Source organism: Pelobates fuscus, chromosome 13 (assembly GCF_036172605.1).
Source record: "Pelobates fuscus isolate aPelFus1 chromosome 13, aPelFus1.pri, whole genome shotgun sequence".
Classification (NCBI taxonomy): Eukaryota; Metazoa; Chordata; class Amphibia; order Anura; family Pelobatidae; genus Pelobates; species Pelobates fuscus.
Genome location: NC_086329.1, coordinates 79643649 through 79660162, shown reverse-complemented (window position 1 = coordinate 79660162; position 16514 = coordinate 79643649). Strand labels below are relative to the sequence as shown.

The 16514-nt window shown below is 41.5% G+C and overlaps 1 protein-coding gene across 1 annotated transcript in view; it reads left to right on the top strand.

Annotated features, from left to right (window-relative positions):
- The window catches only part of LOC134582627 (butyrophilin subfamily 2 member A1-like), an 80724-nt gene that overhangs the window by 48326 nt on the left and 15884 nt on the right, over positions 1–16514 (top strand). The window contains exons 3-7 of the mRNA XM_063439290.1: positions 1163–1507; positions 2423–2698; positions 3572–3703; positions 10895–10934; positions 11385–11431. Coding sequence (XP_063295360.1) covers positions 1163–1507; positions 2423–2698; positions 3572–3703; positions 10895–10934; positions 11385–11431 — 840 coding nt within the window. The remainder of the gene's footprint in view (positions 1–1162; positions 1508–2422; positions 2699–3571; positions 3704–10894; positions 10935–11384; positions 11432–16514) is intronic.

The following is a 16514-nucleotide window of genomic DNA, read 5'->3' as shown; positions in this document are numbered from 1 at the left end:
CCCATCCTCATACTCTGAGTTATTTTGCCCCTCGACCAACATCATAGCTAGCGACTCGCAAGATTTTATAGCTAGGGCCTTACCTATCACCCACTTGGTTAATCTTTTTGTGGCAGGACCGCTGCCTGTTCGTGAATTGCTGTATTATTTTCCCCATTATTTCCGTATCAATGTGTCTGCTCCCTGTTCAGGAGGTCTTACATGAAGGGAATGCATTCACCTCCCCAACGGGGACCACCCCGACAACTCATTTAGAATGTTGGGTTAGAACGCTCGCACCTCGTAACAAGGTGTCAAAACCACAAACCGCAATGGAAGCCTCAGCGTGTGCCTCCCCTGGGTTGCAGCCCATTCGCTAGATGAACGCCATCCAGGGGGAGACTTCATGGATTGCTTCCCACCTCATTCGGTTCCCAAACGAGGACCTCCCCTGTGCCCCTTGGAGTGTTCGCACCAATCAATTAGAATGTTGGCAACTTGCAACATAAGTGTGAAACCGCAAGGGAAGTAATTAAGGAGTGCTTTCCTGGGTGGTCGCTGCTTGTATAGACGCGGAGGCCAGGGGGAGCATTTGTGTCCTGAACGGAGAATCTTCCCTTGCCTGGTTTCACCCAGGGACCCCGCGAGCGGAGGCTGTTCATGAAGTTTACCGTTTTGGGGGTCCATGAGATTGGTAGGGACAATGGTGGTTTGGCTGGCTTTCTGTAGCTGGGAGTCAAAGAGGTGGAAAGCTTTCCCGCTCTGGGACTGCCAGGTACAGGAGCTCATGGGATGAAGACCCCCTTGTCATCGGAGGTGGAAAACCCTGAGAATGGGTAGTGGGAACAGGGGACAAAGTGACTGGAGTTCTGTTTCCATCAGGAGACCCTTGGAAGGGGGGGACCCTAGGAGAGGGCACAGAGTGGTGCAAACAAGGGACAAAGGGACTGGGGTTCCAGTACAGTTATACGACCCCTTGGTGGGGGAGGACGCTGGGAGGGGACATTGTCTTTATGTGTGATCCACCCCTTGGATGGGGAAAATATAAAGCAGAGTGTGACCAATATTCAATCATTGTGAATTGTCATCCTTCTCAAAGTTCCCTCTTAATCACAAGATTTCAAATTATACATTTCACCAATATCCATGTATTTACTGAAACACTTCTATTGTTTTGTCACAGTAAATTTCAACGTCATTGCTCCTTCAGTTAGCAATGCAACAATTGGTTCTACAGCAGTATTGCATTGTGATCTTGACCCTGCAACCAATGCTGAAAATATGGAAATAAGGTGGTACAAATCAAATCCAATTCCTTACGTGCATCTTTACGTTAAAGGAACTAATGAAGTTACTGAGCAGATGCCAGAATTTCAAGGAAGAACAGAACTCAACATTGAGCACTCTGGAAAAACTAGGATTTTTCTTCACATTCATAATGTGAGGCCCTCTGATGAAGGAGATTACAATTGTTTCTTTGCCTCAGATTCCTTTTATAACGGTGCTATTCAGACATTGGAGGTGGCAGGTTAGTAAACAGATATGCCATTCAAATGCAAATGTATACACAATATGTAATATAACAAAGTGAATTTGAAATAAAACAAAAACAGAACTACAAACAGCACTAGCACTTTAAGGTTATTCACTATTTCATAAATTGTTGGAAATTCAACCAATTAATTACATGTTAAATACCAAAAGTCCTCTTCTGCTTATTACTATTAACTCTCACTGTGTCATTTATTGAGCATATGGGACTTTTTCCTGGGTCTATCGTATTAGGGGATCTGTGGACTTGGTACCCAGCAACCTTCATTGTGCATGAAAGTCCAGGATGATCCACTGCAAATGTTCCTCCTCAGAAAGCTAGTTCATGGTAACCAACCTTTAAAGGAGTTAAACTGTTTGTATACTTGTTTGCAAAAAACATTATATAACAGGAGAGGTTTAAAAAGAGGATTGTAAATGTAATTCCAACAAGATTCCTACTCTATAAAAAAAAAAAAGAAAACACTTAAAAAATAATTTTTATATTTTCTTAGTATATGTAGCCAAAATAATGAATAGAGTATTTTTTTTTTGTCTATGAGTATTTATATATATATTAGAAGTAAAAAAATGCAGCAATTAGCAGATCCCAACATAAAGCACCTTGACTCCAGCAGATGGTGCCACTCGACCAGTAAACTCAAACCAGGCCATGAATGAGAAAATATAGGAGGTAGAGAAAGGGAAATAAAAAAGGTATCCAATGTACTTTCAACTAAAAGGCACTTATTTGCATGACTCCCAATGACTGCAAGTACCATAAACACTTTAATCAGTTGGCATGGCTGCAGTACCTACAGTGTCCCTTTAAATGTCATTTTACTCCTTTTACCTGATTCTTAGTTATTCTTCTTAATAGACAACAACTGTATTTATATATTTTCATTTGCAGCAATGGGATCTGATCCAACTATTCATACTGAAAATTATGTGAATGATGGGATAAGACTTTCATGTAGATCGAAAGGCTGGTATCCCAAACCTCAAGTGATATGGAGATCTGAAAATGAGGCCCATTTACCACATTCAGTGTCTGAAGTATCCAAGAATAAAGATGGTTTATATGAAATCAAAGCTTTTGTAAATGCAAACTCCAATGTTACATATTCATGTGGAGTCAGGAACCCTATATTAAAACATGATGTACAATCATCAATCCATATTTCAGGTTAGTATTTAGAAGAATATTAAAATAAAAATTGACCTTATCTTTATTAACAAAATATATTTATATATATTTATGAAACCGAGAGGGCTGCTCTCGTCTAAACATGCATACTTATAAGGGTGCTGTTGGGGCAAATTCCTACAACATACAAGACCCAGAACGTATTCACTAAGCAGCAATTTCAAAGCTCACAGAATGTAAAAGGTTTATTTAAAAACACCTCAAGTAGGCAAAAATAATGGGGGATTAGTTACAGTATATGATCATACATTGCATAAGTCTGCCACAACATCAATGTACGTTGTTGGCAGGTACTACTCTAGCAACCCAATGCCTGCTCTTATGAGATTAATCCACTACTTGGTAAATGCTTCCTCCTGGGACTTTCTGCAGTGCAAGGTTAAACAGAGCTCTGGAATGAGGCACCTGTGACATGGAGGGGTGCAAAACCAGGGATTTGACCAGGACTCCAAAATATATATATATGAAACCAAGAGGCTGCACTCACCTGAGCATGCATACATTATAAGAGTGCTACTGGGGCCAATACATACAACATACAAGCAAGATCCAGCGAACCCTACTTTAGCATCTGTTCATGTTGGCCATTGTCCCCTACCACAAATATGATGAAGTATGTGTTTATTTGGAATGTTTATGTTTTTTCTGCATTAATTTATTTCATTTTTTTGTTTTGAAGAATTTAGTCTTTATAGGTTTACAAACGCTATTCATGAATGTAACAAGATATTGTGAATGATACAATCTTCATGTAGAGGTCCCAATCATATCATTGTGAAAAAAACATGTTTAGTTCTGTTCTGAAAACGTATTAATAGTGCAATGGCATGTATTGTTTGTTTCTTATTTCAGATGTATTGCTGGCAAATCTAAAAAGGAACTACGTTTCACGTTTCATAATGATGTATTCCGTTTTTTGTGCCTTCATCGCATTCATAATTATGCTTATCAAAGGCCATGCAGATAATCTGACATCTATAAAAGGTGGGTTATTTTAAAGAGTGTTTAGCTCCTTAAATATTGAGAGTTATGAAGAAAAAAAAACATATTGTTAACCAAAGATTATTTAAAGGGACACTATAGTCACCCGAACAACTACAGCTTAATGTAGTTGTTCTGGTGAGTAGAATCATTACATTCTAGCATGGAGACGCTGAATTTTCCTCATAGAGCTGCATTGAATCAATGCATCACTATGAGGAGGTGCTGATTGGCCAAGCCGGTGTTTGGCCCTGCACCCATCCCGCCTCCTTGCCGATTTCAGCCAATCCAATGCTTTACCTGTGGGAAAGTACTGGATTGGCTGAAATCAGAAATTCTGATGATGTCAGCAAGGAGACGGATCAGAGGCAGTGCCAGCACCGGCGACCCCTTGCATAGCTGGAAATAAGGTGAGTTTTATTACCTTTTAAGATGGTTAAGCGGGGGCAAAATTGTTAAGGGGGAAACATTTTTTTGTTTTTAACACTATAAGGTCAGGAATACATGTTTGTGTTCCTGACCCTACAGTTTTCCTTTAATCCCTTAACGACGACTGACGGACCAGATCCGTCACGCGGTAAAATAAACCCCAGATCGCTGCGATCGCCGCGATCCCGGGGTTAACGGTGCTCCGGTCTGCCTCTGTATTAGAGGCAGACCAGGAGCACCCGATCGGGCTGTCCCAGCACCGGTGCTCGCTCTACCAGCATGTCAGAGCGAGCACATGTACTCAGTATACTTACCTTCCGCCTCTCTGCACTTCCGGGTTCTGTGTGAAGTGCAGGGAGACGGATCAGTGCTGATCCTGCCCCCTGTGTAAAAAAAAATAAAGTTTTAATAAAATCCCACCCCCTTTACCCATTTTAATAAAAAATTAACCCCTTCACTGTAGTCAGTTTTCAATTGGCAGGGATTACATTTTACTATTTTTATCCCTCAGGGGTTAAATTTATTTGATTCATTCATTTAAATATTTAAAAATTATATATTTAGCTAGCTGGGGTGGGTGGAAGTTAGTGGGGAATTGGGTGTCAGGCTAACTAGGGGTTAATGTTAAAAAAAGTTTTACAATAAACTTTCAAAAGTTAAACATTTATTTTAAAAAAGTTCATTTGAACAGGGTTTTTATCAATCCTTATCAATCTATTGTTCCTGAAACATATTGTAATTTACTCATTTATTGGATTTCTCCAATTTTTATAATAGGGTTAACCGCTGCAGAAGTTGGTGCTACATAAATGCCAAAATAAAAATAAATAAGAAAGGTAGAATTGTTGGGAATTCAAAATGAATTTCAAATTGAAGTTCAAAATAGCCAAACTGAAAAAATGCTTGTAGTCCAGCAACTAAGAAAAACTCACAGGCACTCCAAATGTGAAGCCGCAGGAGGTCTTTGTCAAGCTTGACAGAAGACCTCTAGTCAGGTCGAAATGTTGCTGTGCATTTCGTTGCAATAAATCTGCCTGCGGCTTCATATTTGGAGTGCCTGTGTGTTTTTCTTGTTTGCATTATCGTGGTGGGATTGCTGGTCCTGCTCAAGAGCACCCGTGGACTTTGGGAGTGAGTGTGGTTCCTGCCATCTATGTTGCTATGTAGTTCAGCAACTTTGAAATTTACTTTATATTTACTATTTCTCCTGAAATACAGCAAGTATGTCATAATCTTCTTGAATTTACTCTCCATGTAATTTTATGTGAGATATTTGAATAAAATAACTGTTGGGTCATAAAGAAAATAAAATAAAATCTTGGGCTTACTCCCGTTTAGAATCATCTATAAAAAAAATATTATTTAGAAAACTGGAAAAATAACGAAAATAGTAGACCAAAACAAAATAAAATCTTTTTCCTAGACTTGTCTCAGATTATAACATCCCTAATAAAGAAATGTTTAACTACTTAAGATTGGGAGGCTTCCTCTCGAAACATCTGTATAAAGGAAATCCAGAAATAATTAAAGATTTAGACATTTTACTGAAACAATATAACTATAAAGGTTTCATGTCTAAGTGTGCCCAGATTGTATATGAAATGTTATCTAGAACTGAACCAATAAGTGGGAACATGATCTTAAGATCAAGATTGATCAATATGAATGGGAAAGATCCGTTGACACCACATATAAATACATACATTGTATTAATTTAATAGAAAAACAATATAAGGTACAGAACAGGTGGTACTTGGTACCGGCAAGAACAGAGAAATTGAAAGATATTAGCAGAGATTCAGATATTTACTGTTGGAGATGCGTAAAAGACAAAGGAAGTATGATACATATGTGGTGGAGTTCTCCATTAATAAGTAAGCTGGGTGAAAAAAGTGTTCAAATTTATAGAAGATATAAGTAATAAGAAACTAGAAAAAATCCCAGAACTGACCCTACTACATTTAAAGATTAATATAACACAAAGATATCCTTCCTATAATTTTACATATACTAACTGCAGTAAAACTAATGATTGGAAAAAAACTGGAAAACAAGTAACATTCCTAAACTGGAGACATTAATCGAGGAACTCATCTGGCAATGCAAAATGGAAAAGGGCTACCAAAAAATAGATCAAGTAAAAACAAACAGAAAGATCAACTGGGAATTTTGGCAATACAAATTAGAATCCCTGTAGCAGCATGTATGATTATAATCAGATAAGGTTAATACATTGATTTTTATTTGTGACTCTCTCTCAAGGGATAGTTAGGTGACTTTGTGTGTGTAAATGTAACAAAAATTAGTAATTCATTGGTGACACTATCGAGATTTAATACTTTATACTTTATACTTTATAATTCTGAAAGGAAAAGGCTAAAAAAGAGAAAGGAAAGGTATGAGAAAAAAATTAATGAAAGGGAAGAAGAAAGGAAAGAAAAAATGGGGAAAGAAAAGAAAAAGGAAAAAGTTATACAGAAGATAAAATGTGGCTTGCAATTATTATTTTGTGTGTGTGTTTTTGTATATGAGAAAGTGTTATAAAGAGGAATAAAAAAAAACCTGTTGGGTCATGCAGGTCACATTAACTCGCATTCATAATATATTGAATATAGAAACAGGGATTGCATTTATGAGGAATGCCGTGAGTTTTATAGGGTGCTGGCTAGAGACAACTAGAATTGGTGAGCATTGGACAAACCAAACCAATAGAAAACCCGTGATCGTGTATATTTTTCTAATTAGAAATAATTTATTCAGGGTGTCATATTTCAGGTGGAGATCCCCAATGGCACATCATCTTTATTATGGCAACTATAATATATTATAATACGTAGTTTATTCTATAACAGGGGTAAGCAACCTTCAGCACTCCAGATGTTGTGGTCAACACCTCCTATAATATTCTTACAGATATTATCCTGGCAAAGCATCAATGGAGACGAAGTCCATAACATATGCAGTGCCAATGGTTGCCTACCCCTGTAATAGAGCGTTCATTTCCTCAATGATATGAAGATGCCTTTGACATTGGGAAGCATCAAATTAAGGTGTTTTGCAAATTGAAATTTAAAACTGAAATTGGTATATTTCAAGAATCAGTCAATACACAATGTTCAGACTGAAGAATGGAATTTGAGAACAAACATTTAAGATGGTTGAATGTAATTAGGAATTTACTAATGAGTGTTATCATATGATTCAAGTTGCTCTATATACTTAATAGAGACAATTTTTCTAAAAACCCTACCATACTTGTCCAAATGGCAATTAATGAACTAGCATTGTTTCCTTATATTACATAGAACAGAATTATTGGTTAGATTGAATCTTTGGTATAATAGACAATTTTAACTCTGGTCATGAGATACAAACATACAAAATTAAACTCTGTGCTCAAACTCCCACTACTATAGTACAGATCAGTTCCAATACCAGAGCAGTATTTTCCACGAGGCTAAAAAGGCATTTGCCTTGGTTAGCATTTTCTGGGGAGGCGGCAACAAATTCTGTCCTCAAATGCCCTGGCAGATGCCTTGTTAGCCTCCTATCATGAGGAGATCTAAAGCTGGCATGCTGGCCACCTTAGGGCCATCCAAGGTGGGTAGCCATGTGTACTGTAGCTGGGCAGTGAGGGAGCATTGATCTCTGTGCTCTTCTTGCTATGCTGCCTGCTGTGAAGCTGGGAGCCAAAATATGACATCACTCCAGCCTCGGCATCACTAAGCAGATCACGAAGGTGCACCTCCATTGTGTCTAGCAGCCAACCCAGCAGCCCGGTAAGCAGACCAGTTAGCAGCCCACCTAGCATCTACACTGGATCCCAGGAGTAGCATTCCCAGGGAGAGAATCAACTCCAGCTCTCCAAAAGATAAGATGGGTGAACCTAAATTAAAATTAAAAAAAATATATATAATTTGTAGGTGTTTGAAAAAATGTGTGTGAGTGTGCAGCATCAGTATAAACTGGAGGTTATTTTTAGTATAACTCCAACGGTAATTTAAGTGTAGTGATGTCGCGAACATAAAATTTTCAGTTTGCGAACGGCGGACGCGAACGTCCGCAAATGTTCGCGAACCGGCGAACCGTGCGAACCGCCATAGCCTTCAATAGGCAGGCGAATTTTAAAACCCACAATATAGGTTGAAGGAAGGGGGAGGAGACCTACTCTCCTCCCCCCCCCGGCCCCCACCCCTGGGTTCGGGTGGGGGCCATAATGATAATGAGGGGGGGGACCTACTGTCCTCCGCCCCCCGGCCCCCACCCCTGTGCGGCGGGTGGGGGCCATAATGATAATGAGGGGGGGGGGCTACTTCCCCCCCCCGGCCCCCACCCCTGGGCGGCGGGTGGGGGCCATAAAGATAATGAGGGGGGACCTACTGTCCTCCCCCTCTCCGGCCCCCACCCCTGTGCGGCGGGTGGGGGCCCTAAAATTAACAATAGGGGGGGGACCTATTGTCCCCCCCCGGCCCCCACCCCTGAGCGGTGGGTGGGGGCCCTAAAATTAACAATAGGGGGGGACCTATTGTCCCCCCCGGCCCCCACCCCTGAGCGGTGGGTGGGGGCCCTAAAATTAACAATAGGGGGGGACCTATTGTCCCCCCCCGGCCCCCACCCCTGAGCAGTGGGTGGGGGCCCTAAAATTAACAATAGGGGGGGGACCTATTGTCCCCCCCGGCCCCCACCCCTGAGCGGTGGGTGCCCTAAAATTAACAATAGGGGGGGACCTATTGTCCCCCCCCGGCCCCCACCCCTGAGCAGTGGGTGGGGGCCCTAAAATTAACAATAAGGGGGGGACCTATTGTCCCCCCCCGGCCCCCACCCCTGAGCGGTGGGTGGGGGCCCTAAAATTAACAATAAGGGGGGGACCTATTGTCCCCCCCCGGCCCCCACCCCTGAGCGGTGGGTGGGGGCCCTAAAATTAACCTATTGTGGGGGCCCTAAATACAAAGGGAGGGGGGGTGCCCTTGTTAACCCTCCCCCCCCAAAAAAATGATCTACCTACCTACCCCCCTCACCCTAAAAATAATGAGGGGGGGGACCTTTAACTAAAACCCTGTAAAAAAAATAGATAAAAACAACTTACCATTTGATGTTGCCACGCCCTGCAATTAGGCTAAGAACACTCTGATTGGCTGGTTTAAGCCAATCAGAGTGCTCTTTGTCATTTTACACAGTGTGGGAAAATTCCAAAGAACTTTCCCACGCGTGTAAAATGACACAGAGCACTGTTATTGGATGGCTTGAAATCCATCCAATCACAGTGCTCTGTGTCATTTTACACAGCGTGGGAAAATTGATCTTTCCCACGCTGTGTAAAATGACACAGAGCACTGTGATTGGATGGCTTGAAATCCATCCAATCACAGTGCTCTGTGTCATTTTACACAGCGTGGGAAAATTGATCTTTCCCACGCTGTGTAAAATGACACAGAGCACTGTGATTGGATGGATTTCAAGCCATCCAATCACAGTGCTCTGTGTCATTTTACACGCGTGGGAAAGTTCTTTGGAGTTTTCCCACGCTGTGTAAAATGACAAAGAGCACTCTGATTGGCTTAAACCAGCCAATCAGAGTGTTCTTAGCCTAATTGCAGGGCGTGGCAAGGCTTTATAAGCCTTCCCCCGCCCTGCAGAGCTCAGTCTGCGCGGAGCCCTCCATGGGTGAAGATGGATAATTTTTTTGTGCGGCCGTTTTTTTTTTGTTTTTTTTTAATTGCGTCGGTTATTATGGTTTTTTTTTTTGCCCTTTTTTGGGGCTGAAAAAAGAAGATTGTAGAAGAAAGAAAACATCAAATGGTAAGTTGTTTTTATCTATTTTTTTTCCCAGGGTTTTAGTTAAAGGCCCCCCCTCATTATTTTTAGGGTGAGGGGGGTAGGTAGGTAGATAATTTTTTTTGGGGGGGGGGAAGGGTTAACAAGGGCACCCCCCCTTTGTATTTAGGGCCCCCACCCACCGCTCAGGGGTGGGGGCTGGGGGGCGGACAATAGGTCCCCCCCTTATTGTTAATTTTAGGGCCCCCACCCACTGCTCAGGGGTGGGGGCGGGGGGGACAATAGGTCCCCCCTTATTATTACTTTTAGGGCCCCCACCCACCGCTCAGGGGTGGGGGCCGGGGGGGGGGACAATAGGTCCCCCCCTTATTGTTAATTTTAGGGCCCCCACCCGCCGCTCAGGGGTGAGGGCCGGGGGGGGACAATAGGTCCCCCCTAATTGTTATTTTTAGGGCCCCCACCCGCCGCTCAGGGGTGGGGGCCAGGGGGGGACAATAGGTCCCCCTCTTATTGTGATTTTTAGGACCCCCCCTTTTTTTTTTAACAGTGAGCAGCCACAGGCTGCTCACTGTTTAATAGACATGCCCCTACTCGCGGTATTGCGAGTAGGGGCACAATTTACTAATACTAAGTAATTTTTACTTAGTATTAGTAAATTAATAGGGGGCGGACCGAACATCGCATATGTTCGCCCGCCGTGGCGAACGCGAACACACTAAGTTCGCCGGGAACTATTCGCCGGCAAACAGTTCGGTACATCACTATTTAAGTGTAAGCTAACCTGCCATGTCAAGGCAAAACCTCTTAGGTCCTACACTAACTAACTTCACTTTGCTGTCTTCAGTCAAAATGATAACTCTCTCAGACAGAGAGCAGTTTTTTTTTGTAAATGGAACAGAATGGTCTGCATTATTCAGTTACAGTAGATATATTTAACAATCTAATTTTAATGAGTGTTGAGTTGAGAATAAATGTTCTTTTATTTTTCAGGTGTTCATTCTTCAGAAAAAGGTAAACAAAAATTCAATTTGTAACTTTCTTAAATAATAAATCTTGGAATCAAGGCAATAGGTGTAATGCCTACTTATAAGTTAAATCTTCTCCAAAAACTCACTTAGTAAAGATGGAAAAGGAGTGGTCATTAGTAATTCCTAACTTTAAATGACTGCATGTACTTTATATACTCAGTTCTGTTTACAAGAAAGTAAACCGTACCTGTCATGGTACACACACATTTAAATGGCAGCACAATATAAATTTGATATATATAATATCTTAAAACTCTGTTTAAAAACATACTCACTCACCCGAGAGTTACCCTACTTGGGGAAGTTACCAAGAACAGTCAATGTTATCAGATAAGGGAGGTGATAACAGCCTTGTTTATCCATTTTGCTTTGTAGCCTGTATACATTTTTCCCATAAGGGATACTAAATTGTGCACTGATGTAGAGCTGTGATTGTTATCTTTGTCCTAAAGGCACATCGAAAGTCCAGATTTGGTCAATGACAATATTCTGAGTTGTAGTTGGACCTTGAGGACTAGGTTGGGAACCTCTTATCTAAAGTATCATAATTTTACAACAGCTGTGGGGATGACATAGGTCCAGTGTTCATTCAATACTAATAATATAAAACTTTGTTAATGGAAGTTCCATCAATGATGAAATTTGAATGTTTGAGTGTCCACTTTGAATGCACTGATGTCTTTTTGTTTTTCTACAGATAAACTAACTAATAAAATAAGTAAGTTGATATCATCTTGGTGATTAAATCAAATTTGCAAAAGTACTATTAGTTGCATAAATCAATGACTGATTAGATTTTCATATAATTTTAATCTTATTCTTAACTACCAACATCTGAGCTTATGACATTGTACTTTAATTTATGTGAAATAGATAAAATAGCTAGCATACTCAACAATCAATAGTTGCTCAAATATGCACTAAACAGGCATTGATTTTTGTTTGTTTTTATTGTTCTGCTCTATATGAGTTTATATTCAGGTTATGGCATCTTTGAACTTTAATTACTTTAGTTTTATTTGCATCTTTTCCATCTTTTTCCAACATTAACCCATTTTTATTTCCCACTTTCACCCCACTTGGAGACTCGAAACAATCTACATGTAAAGAATTGCTCGTCGGTCATGTAGGTTAAATAGTATGTTAAAAATATTGGTATTAAAGGAAAACTGTCACATCAAAACTATTTTTAATATAACTATACTTTCTTCAAGTATTAAAAGGAAATGGATTTTTTTTAAATCAAATATTCTGATAGTAATCTAGACACCAAAGAGGAAAAATAAATAAAATAATTAAGTGCTAAAGTGCAGAACCATGCTTAGAATGCTGGTTACCTGCACTGTGAATAAAAGTACCCAGTGAAAGAAACCTGACGCGTGTTTCGGTGCCCTTGTGTGTGCACCTTCGTCAGGGGTACAAACGAAACTGACCTGAAGCCCTCTTAAGTAGGGCTTTACCTTGCTTGAAACTTTGTGTTGAACGAATGTCCTGCTGCCACATATCCCAGGGGTGGTACCATTATGATGATGTCACTAATATGCAAATTAGAGCTTTTGAAGTGACTAATCAGTACTCGGAACGTCACTCTTAGTTGCTAGCTGGTCAGAGTGACGATTAACTCTAAACTCGCTGGAATTGTGATGTTCATTCATGTTGCAAGAAGAGTTGAAACAGTGTTGTCTATTTGTATCGTTCCTTCGATTAGGAATCTAAGTCAGACAGAAATTGGATTCATGCTTAATGTTTAGTCATATTCAGTGCATTCAGTGCTCCGTTTTAATGAATTATATTAAAGATATTGCTCTTATAAATTGGCTGCCCATTCTTGTACCTGTATCGCACAAGGTAAGGTAGTTAACCCTTCATGTGTCCTTAGAGACTGTTAAAGTCTTGGAAAGCCAATATGGGAATAGACAGAGTTTACTGTCTATTGGTACTGTGAATTGAGTATATTCACTGTATTGAAACTGCATGATCTTATTTATCTATGTCTAGATCCCATATCTTGAGATCGAAAGTTCTTACGAGTAGTAAGAATATTGCAAATGTATATTGGCTTATATCGCACGGAGCAAGGTATTTAACCCTTCATGTGCCGATTGTCCTTAGAGGCTGTTAAGATCTTGGAAAACCCATATTTGAGTGGACAGAGTTTCTTGTCTACAAATACTGTGTATTAAATATATTCATTGTATTGAGACTTCATGATCTTATTGGTCTGTGTCTAGATCCCATACCTTGAGATCGAGAGTTATTACAGAAGTATAAAGAAATTGTTCTAACTCTATTTGTGTGGGTATATTTATATCTTCTCAAGATTGAATGGATATACTTGTAATTATCTTCAGTTGTGGTTAACAATATCAATATATCTACTTGCTAAGGATATGGCATCCTTAGATATCTGTCAAGCACTGGATTATAGTTGCCTATGGGCTTTTCTGATAGTTGAGAAAATGTGGCTGAAGCTTTAAAGCTTAGTAAGAGGGGATCTTGTATTTAGTTATGAGCAGCAGAGGGTAAAGCTCTTCAGAAGGTCTTATTCCGTAAGTGGTTATGGGTGGTCAGATAAACACAAATTTACATATTTACATATTTACAAATAGGAGATTAAGCGTGCTTATTATATCCTGGGTAGGCAGGTAGTTTAGTCTGAAATGAAGGAGGTGTATGAAAAGCCTTCATTAAGACCTAGAGGAGAGAGCGTCTTTAGTTTGTAGATCTAATAGCTCTTGTGGTGGAGGAGCTTTTTATCAAGATCACCCTTTCTAGGACCTAGTTTGATTTTCTCGATTCCATTGAATCGTAATCCTTGTGAAGAGCCACCATGATGGAGTTTCAAGTGTCTCGAAATTGGAGTGTCTATTCGTCTAGTTGGATTTATTGAATTAACATGTTCCAAAATACGTTTCTTGAAGGGTCTGTTCATTTTATCTACGTATTTGAGGTTGCAACTGCATGTTAATAGGTAAATCAAACCCACTGTATGGCAGTTGAAGAAAGTGTTGGTTTTGTATGTTTCAATATCGTCCGAATCAGAGAAAGTGTTAGATTGTCTACGAATGAACTTACATGCCTTCCACCGTCCACATTGAAATGTCCCCTCAGCAGGGGATTTGAGCCAAGTTGAGATGTTTGTTTTGGTAGATAGATGGCTAGGTACCAGCATGTCTTTTAGGTTGCGGCCTCTTCTGGCTGCCATGCATACATGGGATGTAAGAACCTCTTTAAGATGTTGGTCCTGATGCAATAGTGGGCAATATCTTACCAGTGTACTTTTGACTGCATACCAGCCTGAATCGTAGGTACCTATGCATCTGATAATGTTTGGTTCACTTCTTTGTTCTTGGTTATCTAAAGTGATGTCGCGAACATAAAATTTTCGGTTCGCGAACGGCGAACGCAAACTTCCTCAAACGTTCGCGAACCGGCGAACCGCCATTGACTTCAATGGGCAGGCGAATTTTAAAACCCACAGGGACTCTTTCTGGCCACAATAGTGATGGAAAAGTTGTTTCAAGGGGACTAACACCTGGACTGTGGCATGCCGGGGGGGGGGGGGAGGAATCATGGCAAAACTACCATGGAAAATTACACAGTTGATGCAGTCTGGTTTTAATCCATAAAGGGCATCATTCACCTAACATTCCTAAATCACAATGGATATGGATTGACACCTGACATATGACATATTGACACCTTGACATATGGATTGACACCTGTCCTCAGAGACCCTGATACACACTGACACAGAGCAGAATAGGGACTGTTCCCCCTACAGATATGGCAGATATGGATTGACACCTGTCCTCAGGGACCCTGATGCACACTGACACAGAGCAGAATAGGGACTGTTCCCCCTACATAGGGTCACATGGTAGATATGGATTGACACCTGTCCTCAGGGACCCTGATACACACTGACACAGAGCAGAATAGGGACTGTTCCCCCTACATAGGGTCACTTGGCAGATATGGATTGACACCTGTCCTCAGGGACCCTAATACACACTGACACAGAGCAGAAGAGGGACTGTTCCCCCTACATAGGGTCACTTGGCAGATATGGATTGACACCTGTCCTCAGGGTCCCTGATACACACTGACACAGAGCAGAATAGGGACTGTTCCCCCTACATAGGGTCACTTGGCAGATATGGATTGACACCTATCCTCAGGGACCCTGATACACACTGACACAGAGCAGAATAGGGACTGTTCCTCCTACATAGGGTCACTTGGCAGATATGGATTGACACCTATCCTAAGGATCGCTGATACACACTGACACAGAGCAGAATAGGGACTGTTCCCCCTACATAAGGTCACTTGTCAGATATGGATTGACACCTGTCCTCAGGGAGCCTGATACACACTGACACAGAGCAGAATACGGACTATTCCCCCTACATAGGGTCACTAGGCAGATATGGATTGACACCTGTCCTCAGGGACCCTGATACACACTGACACAGAGCAGAATAGGGACTGTTCCTCCTACATAGGGTCACTTGGCAGATATGGATTGACACCTGTCCTCAGAGACCCTGAGGGCATGTCCTCCATCAACAACATGTCTTTAAAGCGTCCTGTCCTTGCTGGCGTGGTCGTGGGATGAGGAGGATTACTTTCACCTCTTCCCCTGTTAGATTCCCGTTGTGCTGTGACATCACCCTTATACGCTGTGTAAAGCATACTTTTTAATTTATTTTGAAAATGATGCATCCTTTCCGACTTGTAATTTGGTAACATTTCAGCCACTTTCGGCTTATACCGGGGTTCTAGTAGCGTGGACACCCAGTACAGATCGTTCTCCTTCAGCCTTTTTATACGAGGGTCCCTCAACAGGCACGACAGCATGAAAGACCCCATTTGCACAAGGTTGGATGCTGAGCTACTCATTTCCCATTCCTCCTCCTCAGTGATCTCAATGAAGGTATGTTCTTCCCCCAGCCACGTACAACACCACGGGTACCAGATAGGTGACAAAGAGCACCCTGGGATGCCTGTTGTGGTTGGTCTTCCTCCTCCTCCTCCTCAAAGCCACATTCCTCCTCTGACTCCTCTTCCTCACAATCCTCTTCCAGTGCTGCCGCAGGTCCAGCAAGCGATGCTGATAAGGCTTTTTCTGGTGGTGTTGGTGACCACAACTCTTCCTCTTCGTGCTCATCTACGGCCTGATCCAGCACTCTTCGCAGGGCACGCTCCAGGAAGAAAACAAATGGTATGATGTCGCTGATGGTGCCTTCGGTGCGACTGACTAGGTTTGTCACCTCCTCAAAAGGATGCATGAGCCTACAGGCATTGCGCATAAGCGTCCAGTAACGTGGCAAAAAAATTCCACGCTCCCCAGAGGCTGTCCTAGCACCCCGGTCATACAAATATTCATTAATGGCTTTTTCTTGTTGGAGCAGGTGGTCGAACATTAGGAGTGTTGAATTCCAACGTGTCGGGCTGTCGCAAATCAAGCGCCTCACTGGCATGTTGTTTTGCCGCTGGAAATCTGCAAAGTGCGCCATGGCCGTGTAGGAACGCCTTAAATGGCCACACACCTTCCTGGCCTGCTTCAGGATGTCCTG